Source organism: Nipponia nippon, unplaced genomic scaffold (assembly GCF_047370975.1).
Source record: "Nipponia nippon isolate SJK-2023a ecotype South Korea unplaced genomic scaffold, ASM4737097v1 scaffold_2, whole genome shotgun sequence".
NCBI classification, from domain to species: domain Eukaryota; kingdom Metazoa; phylum Chordata; class Aves; order Pelecaniformes; family Threskiornithidae; genus Nipponia; species Nipponia nippon.
The window spans coordinates 46,500,911-46,519,864 of record NW_028262336.1 but is presented as its reverse complement, the minus strand read 5'-3'; the positions used below and the strand labels follow the sequence as shown (position 1 = coordinate 46,519,864).

The following is an 18,954-nucleotide window of genomic DNA, read 5'->3' as shown; positions in this document are numbered from 1 at the left end:
TAATCTATCTATACATCTATCTTTATCTATCTATATGTGTGGACCTACCTATATGTATGTATGTATCTCTATCTATATGTAACTATCCATCTATAGATCTATCAATACATCTATAAACCCAGCTATCTAATCAATAAGTACTGGTGTCACAGCAATACAATGCTGTCTTTATGCAAGTCCAGTATGATCCTTTCTACTTTGCATGGCCAAATCATAGCAATTTTCATTAAAACACACAAATAAAAACATGCTGGTCCTGGCTCCTGAAGAAGTTCGAAATTGTGACCTAAGTGCACACTAAAAACTAAAACTGAGATGCAGACTAAAAAGAGTTTATTGTTCATCCATTTTTAAAAAGATTAACTTGGATAAGTAACCGATGAAAAGACAGGAAACAAAAGGCAGGATTTCATCATGATGACCAGTGGCGGCCCTCAGGGATCTAGATCAAGGCTCTTGATAATCCAGAAAAGAGGAAAGACAGGTATTCAGTTCAGAGAGAAGTAAAATTACAGATTTGGAGGAAAACCGCTATCTTTAGACAGAAATTATGGGCTTTGAAACACATAGCTGTCAATACTTTGGAAAGGAATAAAGAGCAATGGAAAGCACTACCAAAATCCTGTATAAATCCATCCAACACCTAGATCATTGTGTGCTGTTCTCACCTCCTTTCCCCCTCACACATAACCCACCTCAGTCCCTAAAGGAACTGGAAAAGACAGAAAGTCACCAAGAATGATCAAATCTATGGAACAGATTCCTTATCCTGGAAAAAAAGATACACATAGTTGATTTAACACAAGTGTATAAAAACAAGGAGTGGCATTGAGAAGGTAGTTAGGGAGGACTCACTCATTATCTCTTCCAGTAATAAGAATTAAGGGCTATCAGATTAAATTAGCAGGTACCACATTCAAAACAAAGGGAGGTGACTCCTTCCCACAGCATGTGATACAGCTAAGTGGAACTCCTTTTCACAGGAGTTACAGGTGCTAACATGTTGCGTGCAATGAAAACGCGACAATCCGATTTGATGAGGAAAAAAATATCCATTAGGGTTATTAAACACAAAGTTCAAAAAGACTAGAGGCTGTGAAGACGCACTGCAGCAATTTCTCCATATGTTTACCCTGTTCTCACACTCTTCCCCAGGCTTCCAGAATTGACCTCAGTTTGGAGGCATGAAACCAGCACAGGCACAATTCTGATCTGAACTACAGATGTCTCAGGACCTTCCAATTCCCTGGAAATCTCATTCTTTAACATAGGGAAATGGAATATTGAATAGGGTACACTTTGGAAAATAAAGCTAAATAAAGCAAGGTGACATAAAACCAAAGTGATAACACAAGGGAAACTTCAAAGTATTACTCCAGCTTCTCTCTCCCCCCAGACGTTATCAAACAAACTTGAAGTTTTTCAGTTAAAAAGAAAACAAATCCACAGGGAGAGCAAAGATATCTGGAGAAAATAATTAGAAAAGTCTTCAAAATTATAAAGCAGTAACTCTTACAGGTTAATTTAAATCCTCTGATTTGTAAGCCACCACAGAAATTTTCAATGGAGAAAATGCTTTATGGCATACACAAGTCGGCTTTCATGGGCCATCTTTTGTAGTTCCCACAAAAGCAGAGAAACCCACTATGAGTCTAAAAGATTATAAACAGCAAACACCGGATTGACAGTCAGCTACTGTAATGAAAAAGACAAATCCACAGGACAGAAATATACATCTGCGTTTCCTGTTTAGCCAGCTCAACCTCCTTCTGACCCGTAAGATGGACTACGTCTACCACAACGCTATCAGTGAGGCGCTCGTAACAACTTACCAACCTCCTGAATAAATTCGACTCCATCAAGCAGTCTGAAAAGGCTTTAACTCTCTGACTTTCTCTGAGAAAGTGCTATAGATTTAAGATGTCTTCAGAGCACAATATTTCAATATTTCAGTGTATGAATACACACTCAGCGATGATATTGATGTTTATGCTAAGCTGTAACTGTTTATATCCTCCACATTCATGTAATTTGTATTTTTGCATTAAAAGGAGAGTCTCAAACCTTCATAGTGGGGAAGACATCTAATTAGAGACTATTTCACAGATCCCTAACTTCCCATTTACAACTACAAAACATCTCTTTTGCGATTTCAGAACTGCTTAAATGGAAAATTACTTTCGTTCTTGTTTCCAGCTGCTGAGCTCCATTAAGAAATGACCTGAGCCAGCACCAAATGTCCCATCCAGCTATCCATGCACTGAAACTGCCAGGTGTTTAGCAGACCACCAGCAGTCTACAGACCACAGATGAAGAATATCTTCATTAGCATTATGCAAGTCACCAGAGAAATATAGGCTTTCTCAAAAAACGGTCAAAGAAATAAGTAGGTAAAATACGCAATGCAAAATTTTTGTTTTAACTTCTTGGACGAGAAAGGGGGTAGGAACAAAAACATGAATGAACATGAACAGTGAAACGTCATTTTCATTAAAAACTCTGGGTAGCTTGGAGAGCAGAAGAGGGCACGTTTTGCTTTTTACCTCACTATTCTCCACAGTTAAACCTGTTCTACCAGAAGGTGAGTTCAGACTCTAAAGCTTTGTAACTTGGTATTTTGACAAGTTCTTAAAATTTCAAATTATGGGCAGGGAGGGGAGTGGAGAGGCTTCTTTCTACTGATATGCTTGATGTGCTGGGCAGGAGAGAAACCTATGTGTCTTAACTCGCACACTTTATAACATTTGTGTTTCTGTAAAATTTGGAATCCTGATATTTGATGCTGTCAGGCTGTTCGTTTCAAATCATTAATGAACTGAAAATCTGCCTTCCTAAAAGGTTAGTGGTGAGAAAGCAAATGTAAGAGTTTAGATTAGGTAGATGCTGCTGAAACAAATGGAGCAAGACGTATTAGAATCACTGGTGAGTAAAAACACTTTAGCAAATGAAATAAAAAAAACCAACAACAAAAACAACTAAACAAAAAAAGGCAAATACAGAATGAAACCCACACGGCACGCTCCCAACTGCCTCATCTCAAAGCACTGAAAGCGGGCACATCAAAACGAACTGTATGAACAAGCTCATTTTCTTTCTTCCTCAAGCTGCAGATTTGCAATGCTAGAAAGTGTTTTTGTAAAGAAAGTTAGTATCTTCTGGAGCCGATAAGTCTTCTTTCTTCCCTGCTTTCTTTATTTTCTGTTTTCCCCTTTTACAGACTGTGGCTCACACAAATGTAAAAGATCACGTCCCCTTGCACCCCTCACCAGGAATTTTACCATTTGCAGTTTGCAGTTCACAATTAATTTCTATCTATCTCCTCTAGGAAGAATCCTTTAGTCAGTCTGCACTGAGTGAATGGAATTCCTTCCTGCTCTCCCAGGAGAACCGTGCCTGTCTAGATTGCAGTTGGTAACTAGCATGATCCAGATTGTACCATCCATCTTAGAAACTCCTGTTATGAAACCTCCCTCTTTTACAAAAATTAATGAACCTTGTAACTGCTACATGTATCTCCATTTCCTTTTACAGCAGTAAGGAAGGCAGTGCAGCTACTTTCCTCTCTCTCAAAAAAAAAAAAATCTAGGAAAACAATAAGCAGTAAATGGCTCTTCTTTAATATCTTCATTTTTAAGGTGGCAACAATACTTTTTTGCTCTTTTGTGAAATTTATGATGTGACAACAAACTGCCAAGTGGCTGTTCAATTATATTTTTCAAATTCGATGATTAAAAAAAAGGCTAAACGCATACTGTCATGCAGACAGTCCTAGACTTAGTGCTGACAGCAAATATTTCTTCCATTTTGGCATTATATTTCTTCTTTTCTCCTCAGATTATCTTTAAGTTTCATTTTTTAGTGGTTTTTTTTTTTCCCCCCCGATCTTGCATCGCTGAAATCAGGACAGAAGTTACTGAGGCGAATATTTGTATTTTAAACTCTTATAGGGAAAACTGCAGAGCAACAAGTGACAAAGCAAAACGCATTAGCATCTCCATCCAGTCCTCTTTCAACTGACTGGAATTTCATTTCTTTTCCTTTGAATGAAGCTCTGAAACTTGAAACACAAATGGAAAATGACTAATACCATGTGTTTCAGCTTTTCTTTTCAGCAAGTGCTTTAGGTACAGAGACTGCTGCAGAAGAAACTGTCAGCTGTACGTATGGAGGTCTACTGCTCTTTGGGTGGCCAGTGTGTGGCAAATAGCCCAGCGCCCAGCAGAAAGCAGGCACCAGCAGCCCCTACTTGGCTACCAGTTGCTGTTGGATCGGGACTTCCTCCCCAGGAGCCGAGTCCTCTCTCCCCCTCCTTGTTTTTTATTGGGAAGTTTTTACGAAGCACTTAGTCAACTAACTGTAGTAATATAAGCTCATGCCCATAGTATTTAAGAACTATTTTAGAAACACAAAATGCCACTGACCTCCTATAGAAACACACGCAACAAGAAGTTAAAAAGGCAGTTTAGAAATTGGCCTACAGACTTTTTATCCCGCTGAGTGCCTGGCTGGTCTATGATCCTTTTGCACTACTCCTTTCCTCCTTCCTCTTTTCTTTTTTTAAGGCAGAAAAAAAGACAGACACATGGCACTTTTTAGGAGAAAAAGCAACTCAGAAAACTTGTAACTTCATTTCTGCACACAGCTTACTGACTTTAGCTGTGAAAAGCCAAAGCTGAAAGAAATTTACATTTTTCTACTAAGAGTCCCCAAAGTATCTGCAGATCATTAAACAGTTTAGTTGGTGTCTCTCCATTTAGCTTTCTATAAAATTTTACAAGCATCAGTTGAATCCAGTTTTCCTTGCTTTTTCTTGAAGGAGAGGATCATTTCCATTTAGATTTTATTATCCCAATATAATTTTCTCCAAAAAATCATTCATATCAGCTTTCCTCATTTGTACAAAAGACTCCAAAAGTCACCTCACACAGAAGAGGAATTACTAAAGCTCCTCCTCTTTTTTCTGCCAAAAAGAAGAAGTGCAGTTTTATTAGTGCATTCGGGAAAGAAAAAAAAGGGGGGGTGAATTTTTGTTTACTAAGCAAACATTAGAAAGAGCAACACATCCTAAAGACTGTGCAACTAGTCTTGCTTAACTGTAAAGTTACATTATCCTTTAGAGTAAGAAAATTGAAACCAAATCATATAGAAATAAAAAACATATGTGCAAGTTTAATGGCCAAACAGTCTGAAAGGAAAAAAACTTAAGCTAAACAGAGCCAGGACAGAACATGTTTTCACACAAAAGTAACCCCCTGCTCTAATATGGTCCTCTATAGCAGCAATGGACTTCAGGATCCCCAGCACTCTTTTTTCCTTCTTTTCTTTTTACCTACCCAGCATCTACAAAGTGTGCAGAAGAACCAAAGAACCCTGCAGTTGAATCCTCTGCTCTGCAGAATATACGTTACGATACAGTTTTAAACAGCCAGAGAAAAAAAACACCAACTAATTGTAAAAGAAATACCTCCTCTCCCATTGTGAAGCCAAGCTGCCTTTCAGCAGCTCCAAGTGTCCAAGAGCAGCCCTGGAGTCCTGCCCCTTCCTTGCATGAGCTCAGCTCAGCGAGAGCGGGAGCCCAGCCCTGACACTGACTCACGTTCCTGGCCATCCCAGGGAAACAAAGGTTCCACTTGTTTATTTCACAGGAAATCTGCAGCTTTTCCTACCTCTGCGCACTCGCAGCGAGAAGTTTCCTCTCCTTTCCCAAGCCAACCTAGTCTCTCCTGGCTTCTTGAGACGGACAGCTAGGAAAGGCAATGGGAATGAGGACATACAGACTTTTTGTGAACAGCCCAGGCAGAAAGTTTTGCAAATAACTCTACGGGAAAGTGAGCTTATGGCAAATTCTGAGTGTGTCAGCCTCTCTGTTTAAAATAAATAAATAAATACATAAAAAGGCAGCTGAAATTTCATGTCATTTATGCTTTTGTTTCAGCTTTTGTTTTTTAAAGAAATATTACTAAGAACTGAAATGTCACTAAGATGATGCTCTGTTCCATGAAAATCTTATAAATTTGTAATACTGCCTCCTCACAAACATTCAACTTTAAAATGACTGAAAAAGTGCAGCGGAGGGAAACACATCATGGGCTTCTCAGAGAATTGGGAAGAAATTAAAGATTTATATTTAAGCAAGCCACAAGATACTATACACTCTCTCACTCCCATTTGACCTTATATACTATTCAGTAAGCATTTATGCACAACCATGTCTACTATGGGCATACTTAGGCACACTCAACGCATTCCCTATACACGCACAGCCCATTCTCTACAGAGGCATTCTCATGGGAGTGCCAACACAATTATGAGACAAGGAAAAGCCTCTGAACTCATACAATAAAAAGATAAAAGCAAAAAAAGGTTCTCTCTAGTTTTGAGAACCAGTGTAAGGAAGGACATGATAAACTTAGACAGTATGTAGATTTTAAAAGGGGAGGACAATAAATCGTTCGGCATAGTTCCTACAAAAAAGAACAAGAAAAAGCTTAATTTGCAGAGCCAGGATATTACAACATATTTTCTGCTACAACAGCAAAATATGAGTACCTAGGGAGGATACACAAATTTATTTACTGGATGCTTTTTTAAAAACCAGCCATCCTCTGGGGATTATTTATATATATTCGGTCCTAATCCAGTGGAGAGGCTTGGATTAGATGATCTCTGAGATCCCCTTTGGCCTTATACTGAAATCAAATCACAACCGATCTGAGTAGGACTATCACCGCAAGTACAAATCTCCAGAAGAAATATCAGGGTATTTTAAAGAATGGAACGAGTAAGAGAAGATGGCTCACAGAAAAGGCAACATCTCTTGCAGCAACACTCCGTGTGCCTGCACCGTGCTGCAGAACAGGTTCGGGAGTGATGCAGAGCAAAGCCTACTGAAAGCCTACCGAGCCTGCAACCCCCTTCCTGAAGAATTCTACTTTCCAATCACAAATTTTAAAGTTATATTACACTACATCACTATCAGTTCCAGAAAACACACAATTATTGGTATTTATTTTAAGAGAGAAGAACAATCTGTAACACATACATAATTTATACAATTTATGAGTATATAAAAGGATAAGTGCTGCAATCAGGCATGACTTTTTAAAAATAATCCTCAACTAGGGAAAATTTAAAAAAGAAAACCCATTCAGAAAAATTCCACAAACTAATGAAGCTAAATAGAAAGCAAAAGATGAGTGTATAGATTTCATTTTACAGGTTATAGTCAGTTTGCTTTACATTCATCAGTCTTTTTAATACCTCAGCAAGCATGAAAGTTATTTATGTAATTTCCAAAGTCAGGCGGGTTATTTTATTTTTTTGCATAACTGTATTTGTTCTTTTAATTTTCAAAGTTCATGTGTGCTAAGAATATCAAATGTCATTTCATTAGAATTTTTATAATCTTTTCAAAGTTAAAAAAACTTAACAACTCAGACATCGCAATTAAAAATCAGTTATATTATCTGACAAAATCCAAGTAGGGGAAAAAAAAAATCATTTTACTCAGAAACACTAAGACACAGTTTATAAAACTGTTTATTCCTAAAGCCTTGATTACACTAATTTAAACCTTTTATATCAAATTATATCAACTAGATTTTGCTTAGGTAGATTTTACTATTATTAGACATTCGATATCGTATCAATTCGTGAACCAGTTCTCTTGAAGCTCAGACAGCAAAAAAAAGCCCGCTTGCATGTCAGTGCTCTTACTTTCTGAAGCATTTTCTCTGTACTGAAGTTGAAACATGAGACAAATCTTTCCTAGAAATTCAGTTTATGTCTCCATCAAGTATCTCTGGAACTCAGGGAATCAGCTTTATTTTAAACTATTAAAGCACAGCATTTTGACGTTTTTAACAATTTTTTTAAAATCCTTGTCGGGGTATAAAGCTTGGTAATGGTACAGACTCCACTGAAACTCAGAGATCTACTGTGATTAGCAAGCTACCCAGAGCAACGTACAACACATATACTTTTATTGCCTCCCTATTATGAAATAAAATTGCATTAGCTTGAACCTACACATCCTGTTTTTCAGACTGAAGTATCCAAAGATTTCCTAATCAAAACCATGACTGAAAAATCAGGAGTATTCCCTCCCAGAGAGCACTCCTCCAGAAGAACTCATTCTGGCAGAAGCCCAGTGTTGTGCCCTGGGAGAACAGACCAGATTTTCCACATTGCTTTTAGGAGTAACTTCTGGTACTATCAATGCTTCTTACACTACTCTGCTTCTATTTTTAGATGTTATTCAAGTAGCTCAAGTCAGGAACACAAGTTGAAAATGTTTTCATGCATATGCTTGATGTGATTCTTTCATACGGACAAATCTTTTCTGAATAAAGACCAACGATATACATGTAAAGTCTTGTGGCATGGACAACGACTAGCTTGCATTTATTTAGAGTCCAATAGCTGCTTTATTAAAAGCAAAAGCCTAAAAAACATCACAAGTAGCACAACCCATTGTGTGGGTAACCTCCTCTGCCAAAAACTGCTAGTGCAGACTGATGTGAATGCTGAACCATGTCACCAATACCTGGACAACTCTGTTCAGGCAGCTTGAACATTTTACAAACCAAAGTGAGAAAACCTGAAAGCACATCTCTCTAATGGGATAGCAGGGCAGGAAGTATACAGGAGATCAGGAGACACTATTCACTCACGTAGCACAGCTCAGTGACTCAGCAGAGTGTGCTGGTTTTGACTGGGACAGAGGTAATTTTTTCCATAGTACCTAGTGTATGTTTTGGATTTGTGCTGAAAACAGTGTTGATAACACAGGGATGTTTTCGTTATTGCTGAGCAGTGCTTACACAAAGTCAAGGCCTTTTCTGCTCCTCACCCCACCCCACCAGCGAGCAGGCTGGGGGTGCACAAGAAGCTGGGAGGGGACACAGCTGGGACAGCTGACCCCAACTGACCAAAGGGATGTCCCACACCATATGACGTCATGCTCAGCATATAAAGCTGGGGGAAGAAGAAGGAAGGGGGGGACGTTTGGAGCGATGGCGTTTGTCTTCCCAAGCAACCGTTACACGTGATGGAGCCCTGCTTTCCTGGAGATGGCTGAACACCTGCCTGCCCATGGGAAGTAGTGAATGAATTCCTTGTTTTGCTTTAATTGCCTGCACGGCTTTTGCTTTCCCTGTTAAACTGTCTTTATCTCAACCCAGGAGTTTTCTCACTTTTACCCTTCTGATTCTCTCCCCCATCAGGAGGGGGAGTGAGTGAGTGGCTGTGTGGTGCTTTGTTGGCAGCTGGGGTTAAACCACAACACAGAGACTCATTGCCAGCCAAGGTTATAAAATTTGTTCCTCTCTTTAAACTTAATTTCCCATTTCCCTTTCTATTCCCTTCATACCAAGTCCTGCTTTGAGTCAGCCTCCCCAAAAGGGGCATGCGGCTTTTTGACTGTCCCTCATTTCACGAGCCGACCATATTTTCCCTACCCTTCCTTCTTATTGCTGTGAATTAGTTACTCCAGAAAGAGTAACAAACTTCTAAAGAATTTATTTATAATGTTCACAGTGCCTCATGAACATCAGCAACCATTTGCAAATATCTGCTATTCTTTGCATAATGAAAGAAACACATAAATCCTGTTTCCACACGGAACTCGAGGAATGGAAAGTTACACCAGTGAAGGAACGAGCCCCTGCTGCGGGCAGCCTTGCTCTCATGACAACTGCAGAAGGGGTCAGGGTCCTTCTTCCCCTGTAGCCTTCCTCACAAGATGGCACTAGAAAAAATGGCTAGGGCAGGGATGCCAGACTACGGCAGACAGCAACTTGAAAGCAAAACACAAATGCTGCTTGAACAGCTGAGTGCTTCCCCCTGTTCCTACACGCAGTTTGACACACCGCTGATGCTTGCCACAACCACTGCTGCCATCACCGATGGCTGCCTCTGAATAAACGAATGCCAGAAACCTATGCTTTCAAGTGCAAGTGCTACACACACTTGATACTCACATCGCACGCTCTCTGCCTCAGCAGGCGTTTTTAATAGTGTTTGTATTCAGTACTAGGTGGTTTTGCTCGCATCCATTTTTTCGTTATCCCAGTATTTTGAACACTGGCTTCAACATTTCCGTTAGGGGAGCAAGCACCTCCAAAGGCATCGGAGGGGAAAAGTAAGCAGCAGTGAGCCGCGCTGTACGGAGGCAAGCGCAGACCGACGCGTGCAGCGCACACAGCCAGTGCTGGGCACGCGCCATGGGTGCCGCTGGGCAGCCCGGGCAGAGCCAGGGCACATCATTAGCCAGTTTAGAAATGCCAGGAGGAGCCTCCAACTTGCATCTCTCAAAGACTTCTTTTTAAATGACAACTGCAAATTAAGGGGAAAAGATGTTTTCTACAAGCAACCAGGCAGGAACTGACAGAACCGATGTGGCAAAGATGTGACTGTCAGTGCAACGCATTCACTACGGTTTCTGGGTCCCTAGCTCACTGGCTCAAAATAGAAACTCAGACCTTGCAGGCACTCAGTCTCAGAGTTTACAAATTTCTATCTTATTACAAAGGACAGGTAGACTTAATAAGTGACATGAGCTTCTAGCCCTTATAGCTCTTGTGTCTACTTCCATTATTTCTTTGCCATTTCTCCTCTCCCAAACACACTAAATATATACAGAAACAAAAATTTCTGTATAAATTCAGTGTTTTGCAGTGAGAAGGATCCCTAAACATCAGCTAACTAGATATTACAAGTTGCTGGATCTAGAGCCATGACAGCCTCCCCCTTTATATTAAATCATTACAGTGGCTGTAATATTACCCAGTTTGATGGTTGAGCATATAATTTACATTAAGTTCTGGCAAACACTAATGCGACCTCATCAAAGGCTATTAATGAAATCTAGCTCTGCTCAAATTCATCACTGCTAGCCAACTATGAGTCTTGCCTGAAGAAAACTACAAATGTATCTTAAATGGAAAATGTAAAAAATACTTTCAATAGTCTCTTCTGAAGTAAGGGCTGTTTTCAGAAAGATAAAAATGGCTTTTAAAAACTTTTTATTTCTTACTCACCTATTAAGGCCTTTAGCATTTCCAGCTGAAGCCTCAACTCACGGACCAACCCGATACAGTTAACCCAGACTAAGGAATGTATTGGTTGAATTGATTTTCCTATGCTTTTAGAGGTTTATTTTTAGATACAGGAGAGGAAAAAGTGATAGCTTGTTAGGACAACGGAAGCACATATAGATCATATTGGAAGGAAGTCCAGCCTAGAAACAGAAGTTTTAGATAAGCTACTACAAAATGAAAAAGGAAAAAAGAAGTAAGCATAAACACCTGTTTAAATGTCTTGAAGCTGCACGAGCAGAAGGAGGACACGTGAAACAGGCATTTCTAGTTGAGCATAAAACTTGTGCTACTTTAACAGCGTTAAACTGAATTTTCTCAGGAGATACAACATGCCTATACGCATACTGTATTTCTTCCAAAAATTCATATGTCAGCAAGCTATTTCTTCACTCATATGCAGCATTGTAAATTAGTTCACTTACACGTACCATTAATGGGAATTTGATAGAGCCAAGCCTCAGGAATCTGATTCTAGTTATAGCATGGCCAGTGGTCGATTCATCAACGCAAACAGCCAAAGAAAAGCACTACAAAGCATAAGTATTTGATTCTTTTTTTTTTTTTTTTAAAAAGCACAGCTCTGATGGCACTGCTCAAATGAAACTCCCACAATTGCATCATTAATTTCCCTAGGATAATCTGCTTCTGTGATTTTTAGAATGAAGAACAGCAAAGCAATGAATTCTGGACACCAATAAAACCAATGGGGTTTCACACAATTCCTCAGTTTTGCCTTTAGTTAGAGAGTTTATTGATCACTCTAAAAGACAAGGGCCACTATATCCTACATTGTTACCACTGGGCTAACACTTGGAGCACATCAAACTGCCTGGTGATTTACAGGAGAGCCTAATGGCATCTGCTTCTGCTCCACTGGAAGCAATCCTTTCTGCCCTCATACTCCTGCCAATATTTGTGTAAAAGCCTTCTTAACTTAACACCCCAATAATTCATATCACCTCTGCGTGAAATATGATCTAAACCTGTGATTCATAAAATTGAAAACACATTGGAATATAAAGTGCTAATGCCAACAAAATGAAACCCTGTTGATTCTTCTGTAAATGGGACTGACATTTTCCATAGGAATTACCTTGTTCTATATAATCCCACATTATAAAATCCACACAGTAATTTATTAATGTTTTAAAAAAAAATCAGTAGTTGTTAGGTAATATTTTAAATCAAAAAGGTAACAGTATCATTACAGTAATATATAAAATGTTTTTTCAATAACTGTATCAAGAAGAAGCAACAGAAAGAGTTTTAGGGCCTCCAAGCTTCAGAAAAAATTTAAAAAAAACCCAACCAACCAACCAAACAAAAAACAACAAACAAAAAAGGACTTGAGGAAAGAATTGCTTCTGCCTCTTCAAAAGATTACAAGTTATTGAAAAACTGAGGCTACTTGTAAATAAGCAAGGCACATACCAGGGCAAAGACCCCTTTAAAAACTACTTTGCTAGAGAAAAATTTTTACCAATTTGGCACTCTGCATCATACATTGCAACATTTTTGATCCAGTATGCAGAGCTCTCAAGCTAAATATGACCTTGCTTGGAACGACAAACTTAACGCAGGATTCATCTCTCTCTCAGCCAGCATTAAATGGCAAAGAACATGGCAATGACGAGGGAGGAATTTCTTACAGCCAAGAGAGAAGTACTTGGAAGGTTAATGTTTTGCAATCGTAACCGAATGTTGTGTCAGTGAATCACGTTTTGGTGCTATGAGTCGGCAAAGACCACAGTGCTGAAGCCTCTGAATGGCACTGCTCAAGGGTTAACCATCCTGACCCTAAACAGGAAAAAAGCAACGACAGCAAAGAAGTGCTGCTTTTAGTTATCTACACACTTGAAACACAAATAATGGATTGTGTTTACAAAAATGAAGCCATTATTTTCCAGTAACCATGCCAACTTTAGGAGAAATCTGAAGACATAGGAAGGAAGATCTGTGGGTAGGATGGCAAATTTTAGAAATTTTCTGAAAATTCTATATTTAATTTTTGGCTGGATAACAAACCTATTGACTTATGCTGCACAAATATTTGTTCTTTGTGAAAAACAAAGGTAAGACTTCTCATTATTATAAAGTGGAGTAAGACTTCCCTTCAGGGAATGAAGGCCACTTCATAAGCACTTTGCAAACACTTGACGTTAAAACAAGGGACTCCAAGGGATAGATACGTAATTTATTTTAATCAGCTCCCATTTACTGTAGAGATAGCTACAATTATAGTAAACTGCAGACACAAGAAATCCTTCATGTGGCATTAACAGGGCCTTATCATTTGTAAATTCTAATCTGCCTATATCAGACCCGGGAGATCTGAATTTTGTGCAACACTTGAATTCTGGTTAGTGCCTACATATGTATCACCCTTACAAGTGAATGCTTATGTTACACACCAATTATAAATACTATTATAATGTAAATTAATAGTATAATGTAAATTATAATAGTGTGTTTATCTTAAGTGATTTTATTCCTGCACCACGTATTTCCTTTACATACCTAGATGCAGGAAATTAATAATTTAAAACTCACCTCTTGTAGAACTGCATTATTAAAATACACGCTTCCTGATGCTACAGGACTTTTTATGTCCTGAATCAAAAAAAAAAAAAAAAAAAAGGCTTAAGTACAGCCATGCATGAGTTTAAGTCTGCCTGCTATCAGGTGCTTCCTATATACAAGGCAATTTTCCTTACATGGGACTTGTAAGGAAAGACTTGTAAGTACAAGACTGCAGGCAGCCATCAAATTATAAAAACAAGCATCCTCTGAAATGGGGTTAAAAAAAAAAAAAAAGAAACCTTTTATTAACAAAGTTCATGTTCTGGTAAAATTCTTTTTCAGCATCCTTACAAAGCCTTCATAATGCCCAGTCTCACCTCAAACACTGGCAGGTTGTCAGGGTCACAAATAAACCATGCAGAAAGACACCACGATGACTCCATGCAAAGCTGACTTCACTGCTCTCTACCCCATTCCCTGAATGCAGCAGGAGGGAGGTTGATTAGCTAGCACTCAGTGAACACCACCAGGCCTGGCCTGGCCCTATCTTGTATCCCAGGGGGGCTTCTTTGATGAGGTGCCATTGGAATACAGCTCAGCTGCTCCTGGTCCTGCACGTTAACAAAGCCCCACACATGAGTTAAGAAGCCCACCCAGAAACAGAAGGCAAGCAGGCTACCACGCAGGCTTTGAAGAAGTCAGCAATGGTCAAGGAGTAATACAATCTAGGTTTTTCCTTTACTTAGACTATCTCAGCTCTTCACTACCCTCCTTATACAGAATCCAAACTGCAGTCCACTGTAAAATATTATCCAATTCTCTCTCAGCATAACTAACTTAAGATGTTTCCACCATGCCTCTGCAGGATCTCCCCTTCTGCTGTGCCGCTATAACTCAGGGCGGATGTGGGGGAAGGTGCTGTGCTATAAATCAGGTCACTGAAATGATCCAGGTTAAAAACCAAAAGCTTTGGGGGCCAAAAAAGATATAATTCATGAAGTGCCTGGTTCTACAGACAACTGGACAAGCACAACTCAAAAGGTGAGAAGCTGCTGCACCAGGGAACAAGAGCAGCTGTCCAGGAGCTTCTTAAAATCACCATGGAGCCAAAGAAAATGCATCACCTAACTGCTCAGAGCAGAACTCCAGGCTGTGGAAGCCTCCTAACACTTCTCAGCATATCAGCAACCCTATGCAAATCTAACTGTTCACTTAAAGGAAGGATTTGTCAGATTTTTCTTTGGTTCTTACTTCATTAGGAAACAATGCACTTTGTTTGTTTCCCTAAAGAACATACCTTAGAGTGATCAACCCTTTTTTTTTTTCTTTGAAAAAAAAAGTTTGCCTCCTCCAGTTTATTAGACACATTTCATTTTGCTTTCTAGTATCTCTGTATTTCTAATTGACTTAGTGATAGCTTTGGAGACTTTGGGGAAAAAAAAGATGGTCTGTTTCAATTTGTCAGAAAGTAATTTTTTTCCTCAAGTGTTAATCTCAGGACTTTCTTTTTATGTCATATAGAACAAACGAAAAATAATGTTTTCCCTTTTACTAATCCCTTTAAACAAAGCTAGGCAATTTTGGAAAGCATTTTAAAATCAACAAACCCAGTACTAAGTTGAGGTATTCAGGTATTTGCCAAAGCTTCCTTTTTTTTTTAAGCAAACTGCTGGCACAGTGACAGTATCTCCCTCTTAGTTTACATAAGAATTAGCCACTTTTTTTTTTAACCATAATGTGAGTAACTGCAAAACTGAAAAGCCTCTCCAGTCTTGTTCTCTAAACTAATATTTTCTTAGAAAGAAGGCCAATGGAGGTATGAACAGACGAGTAAATCTTTAAGCAAAGTAACAGTTCTTGCAAGCAGCTAACCTCCCTGGAATTCACTTTCTGGTGTGCAGTAAAAGGAAAAAAGCAGAATCTTGCCCACAGAGAGATGAGGAAATAATGACCATAAAGCTTCAAGTTTTGGCCAGTGACAGAATTTAGAACTTTAGGATGAAAAATTCCTTAAACCAACACCAAGAGAGAATGAAGAAATTACACGTACCTTATCTACTGGGAGAAAGTCATTTTCAACTTCTATTGACCTTGGTCGTAGCTTTATAGGTTTGTCTTTGAAGATATCTCCAAAGCCAACACCCTTGACCTTTTTGGGTTGGATTGTCGTGCCTCCGTTGGCTCCTTCCGATTTTGTGCTGCAAGAGTCACCACCATCACTCTCAGAGCCTGTAGCGTCTTTTAGGCCTGTGAAATGGAGGGATGAAAGAAGGAATCTTAGGTGTGAAGCTCACTATTTTCTCAAAACAGGTTGTGACTGGAAAATGATCCCTCCCACCATCCTCTAAAGGAAAACGAAACAGGTAGAGATGATGCTCTCTGTGCCATGCACTCATTTTTGAGTTTTAAAAATCACTTTATTTCATCACATTGGTGTACCAGTTAGAACTTACACCAATCCACAAAACATGCATACTCCAACATCAAAACTTCATGAATGAAGACAGCCATTCCTTGAGTACCAAGAAAATCCTTTGTCCTCAGACAAAAATTGTTTGCAAGAGAGCTCAATAAATGAAAGAGTTAAATTCAGTTGTAGGGCAGCTATTGTATAAAGCCACTTAAAGCTAACAAGCAGTCAGACCAGGCGCACTGTGCCTTAAATCCGTGTGACTCGTATCAAGCCAATTATGCAATTAGTATCTAAAGCTACATTACCTAACTGGGAAATATAAAGCTGAAAGCTGTTTAAACAAATTTGCAATCAAATAAGCTGCATAATACGTTCCCTGCTGCAAATTAAATCTCTCTGCAGCACAGACAGCCTCATAGGAAAAGCATCCATGCACACCATCCTCTAGGAATATAATAAATCAAAACTGACGTTCTGATTTGCATTACTTCTCTCAGTGAATAGGAAAATTTATCTGCGCTTATCTGAAAATATCTGCTGTTTGAATAGCAGAGGCCACAGATGCAATACGGTGATGCTTCAGCCGCCTTGCAGAATGGTATAGAATCAGGCCAAACAGTCACTGGCAGCAAAAGTGACCCACTGAAGCTTCCTCCTGAAACAGTCCCCAGGATCATTTAAATCTTCCTTCCTACGTTACAGATTGACTTAACTATGTTTCCAGAAAAACCACACCAATTGCTGCTACTACAGCACTAATTCTACCAAATTATAACAAACCCAAACCCTCACATTCCCCTCACAAGCATTTGTGGTGTCACAGACATGGATCTTACAAGTCAAAGAAAGAAAAATTTCAAGTAAGCTTATCTTCTTAATTATTTTTATATCAAGGTCCACAAAGTGATTGCAATGGATTTTCATCATAAGAGGCTGCCAGTACAGAAGAAAGATTCTTCTTTAAAATCTAGAGTGGAGATTATATACAGTCAAGTGGAGATTATATACAAATCTCTTTCCCTCTTCCCTTGGATAAGCAAGTAACGTTACCCCAAAATTATTTGTATTTCTGCCAAAAGGAAAGAAATGGCACTAAGATCAGGCAAAGTCTACTGGATCCCTATAAAAGGGCTGCAAGTTGTGGAGCATGTGGAAAGCTTTATAAAATCTTCATAATGCCTCAGTTTCTATGATTCTCTGATGTGTATAAGCCACAGAAACAGAATGAAGCAGTGTTCCTGAGCTGAAAGCATCTGCATATCACTTCCTGCCTACACCAGAACAACCCTTCCAACCCAAGTAGAGGAATTACCTAAAGAAAAAAATATTTTGATGAAGTCAATGAAAATCTCTATGATGAAATTTTTAATATTAACAATTGAATCCTTTGCTTTTGCCTCCCCGACTCAAGTGATGGCTTTGGTTTTAACAGATAGTCACCACCCAACAACTTTCTGTCATTCTTGTGAGCAGTGACTTGTTTTGGTGGAGACTTCTTATCTTCCTGGCAATTCACTATTTAGGAACATGACTACCCAGTAAAACATAGCATCTTCTTCAAGGGCTACTTTAAGCTTCTCTGATGAACCACAGAAACCACTGCAAGTCCTGAGGCCTACAGGCACAACTTCATGATCCAGGATGCAAAGGGCTCATCTGTTAAATTGGTTTCAACACCAGGGTGCGGCTAGGAAAGGAAAACAGGAATTATGCGTCAGGCCAGGATTTTTAGCAAAACTGTTAAGGAGAAAAAACATCATATGCTGCTCTGAGATTTTCTGTATCTGAAACTTGAAAGGAGTATGAATGCAGAATTAGAGAAAGTTCCCAGTTAGAAACAAACAAAAAGACTAAAGTCTAAGCAAAATGCTTAGGCCCTCTGGCCTCCTGAGTGGCTGCTACATATACGTGTTGAATATAAATAACATTTCTGTTTCTTCGAGCGTTCAATTTAGATAGCACTGAAGAAGTTAATTGTTCCATAAACTGTGCAGGACTGGAATTTTAAAGAAGTTGAAATAATAATATTACAATTCTTTTCTTAAAAATGCTGGGGTCTTGATTTCTTTACTGGGACCTTTTTATTTTCCCAAGAAGGGCCTGGGGGAAAACTTCAAATCTGGTCTCACTGGTTTATTATGGTAGTTAGAACAGTAGTATTCCTGCCATCGGTAAAGTAAATTCTGTGTGCTCCTTTTCTTCCAGAGCTCATGAAAGAAATAACAAAGGAACTGAAGCATTCACAGCGATCTTGCTCTGTGCTGTGGTTGGGAGAATGAGGTTGGCTATCCGTAGCAGACCCATCCCATGACACAGAGGCACTAAGAGATGCAAGGCTAGATTAATTAAGTGTGAGTGGTATAAATCTCTTCAGGCAACAAGTCAAAGTCACTGCCTCTTTCTTATTCCTACACGTTGTTGTGACTTGGCCCATAACAGAAGAAGCCGTAAGTTCTTCTAGCTGAACATTTCCCCAGCTTTGCAAAAGATCAGTCGCTAGGGCCCTGGCTGTGACAGAGGCTAGAGCCAACTTTCTTTACTACTTCTAATTGCAAAGAGAAGGGTCACCAGTCAACTATACTGAGTTACAAATAATATTTCTGAGAATAAAATGCCCAGAACTCAAAAAACTCAAACAAATCACAGTGATCATTGTCTCTTTGCTGAACAAAAGATCTTCTTAATACGGGATAGGAAAATTACCCTCTGGAAAAAGTTCACTCTTTCATCCTTGCCAGAATCTTCTCAAACTACTCTGTGATGGAGGGAAGGATCAGTGCAGAGACCTCCCTCCACAAGTAACTGGATTTTAACTGATAGGATCCATGACTGCTCTTAGCCACTCCCGGAGATGAGCAGAAAAGCTATTTTTAAAATAACTTTTCTGCATCACTAATTGTAGGAGAAGAGGACCTGACCTTG

At 39.1% G+C, this 18,954-nt stretch overlaps 1 protein-coding gene across 7 annotated transcripts in view; it reads right to left on the bottom strand.

Annotated features, from left to right (window-relative positions):
* The window catches only part of SH3KBP1 (SH3 domain containing kinase binding protein 1), a 238,457-nt gene that overhangs the window by 79,083 nt on the left and 140,420 nt on the right, over positions 1 to 18,954 (bottom strand). For all 7 annotated transcript variants that reach the window (XM_087758628.1, XM_087758626.1, XM_087758627.1 and 4 more), the window contains one exon: positions 15,670 to 15,866. In XM_087758628.1, the coding sequence (XP_087614754.1) occupies positions 15,670 to 15,866 (197 nt within the window). The remainder of the gene's footprint in view (positions 1 to 15,669; positions 15,867 to 18,954) is intronic.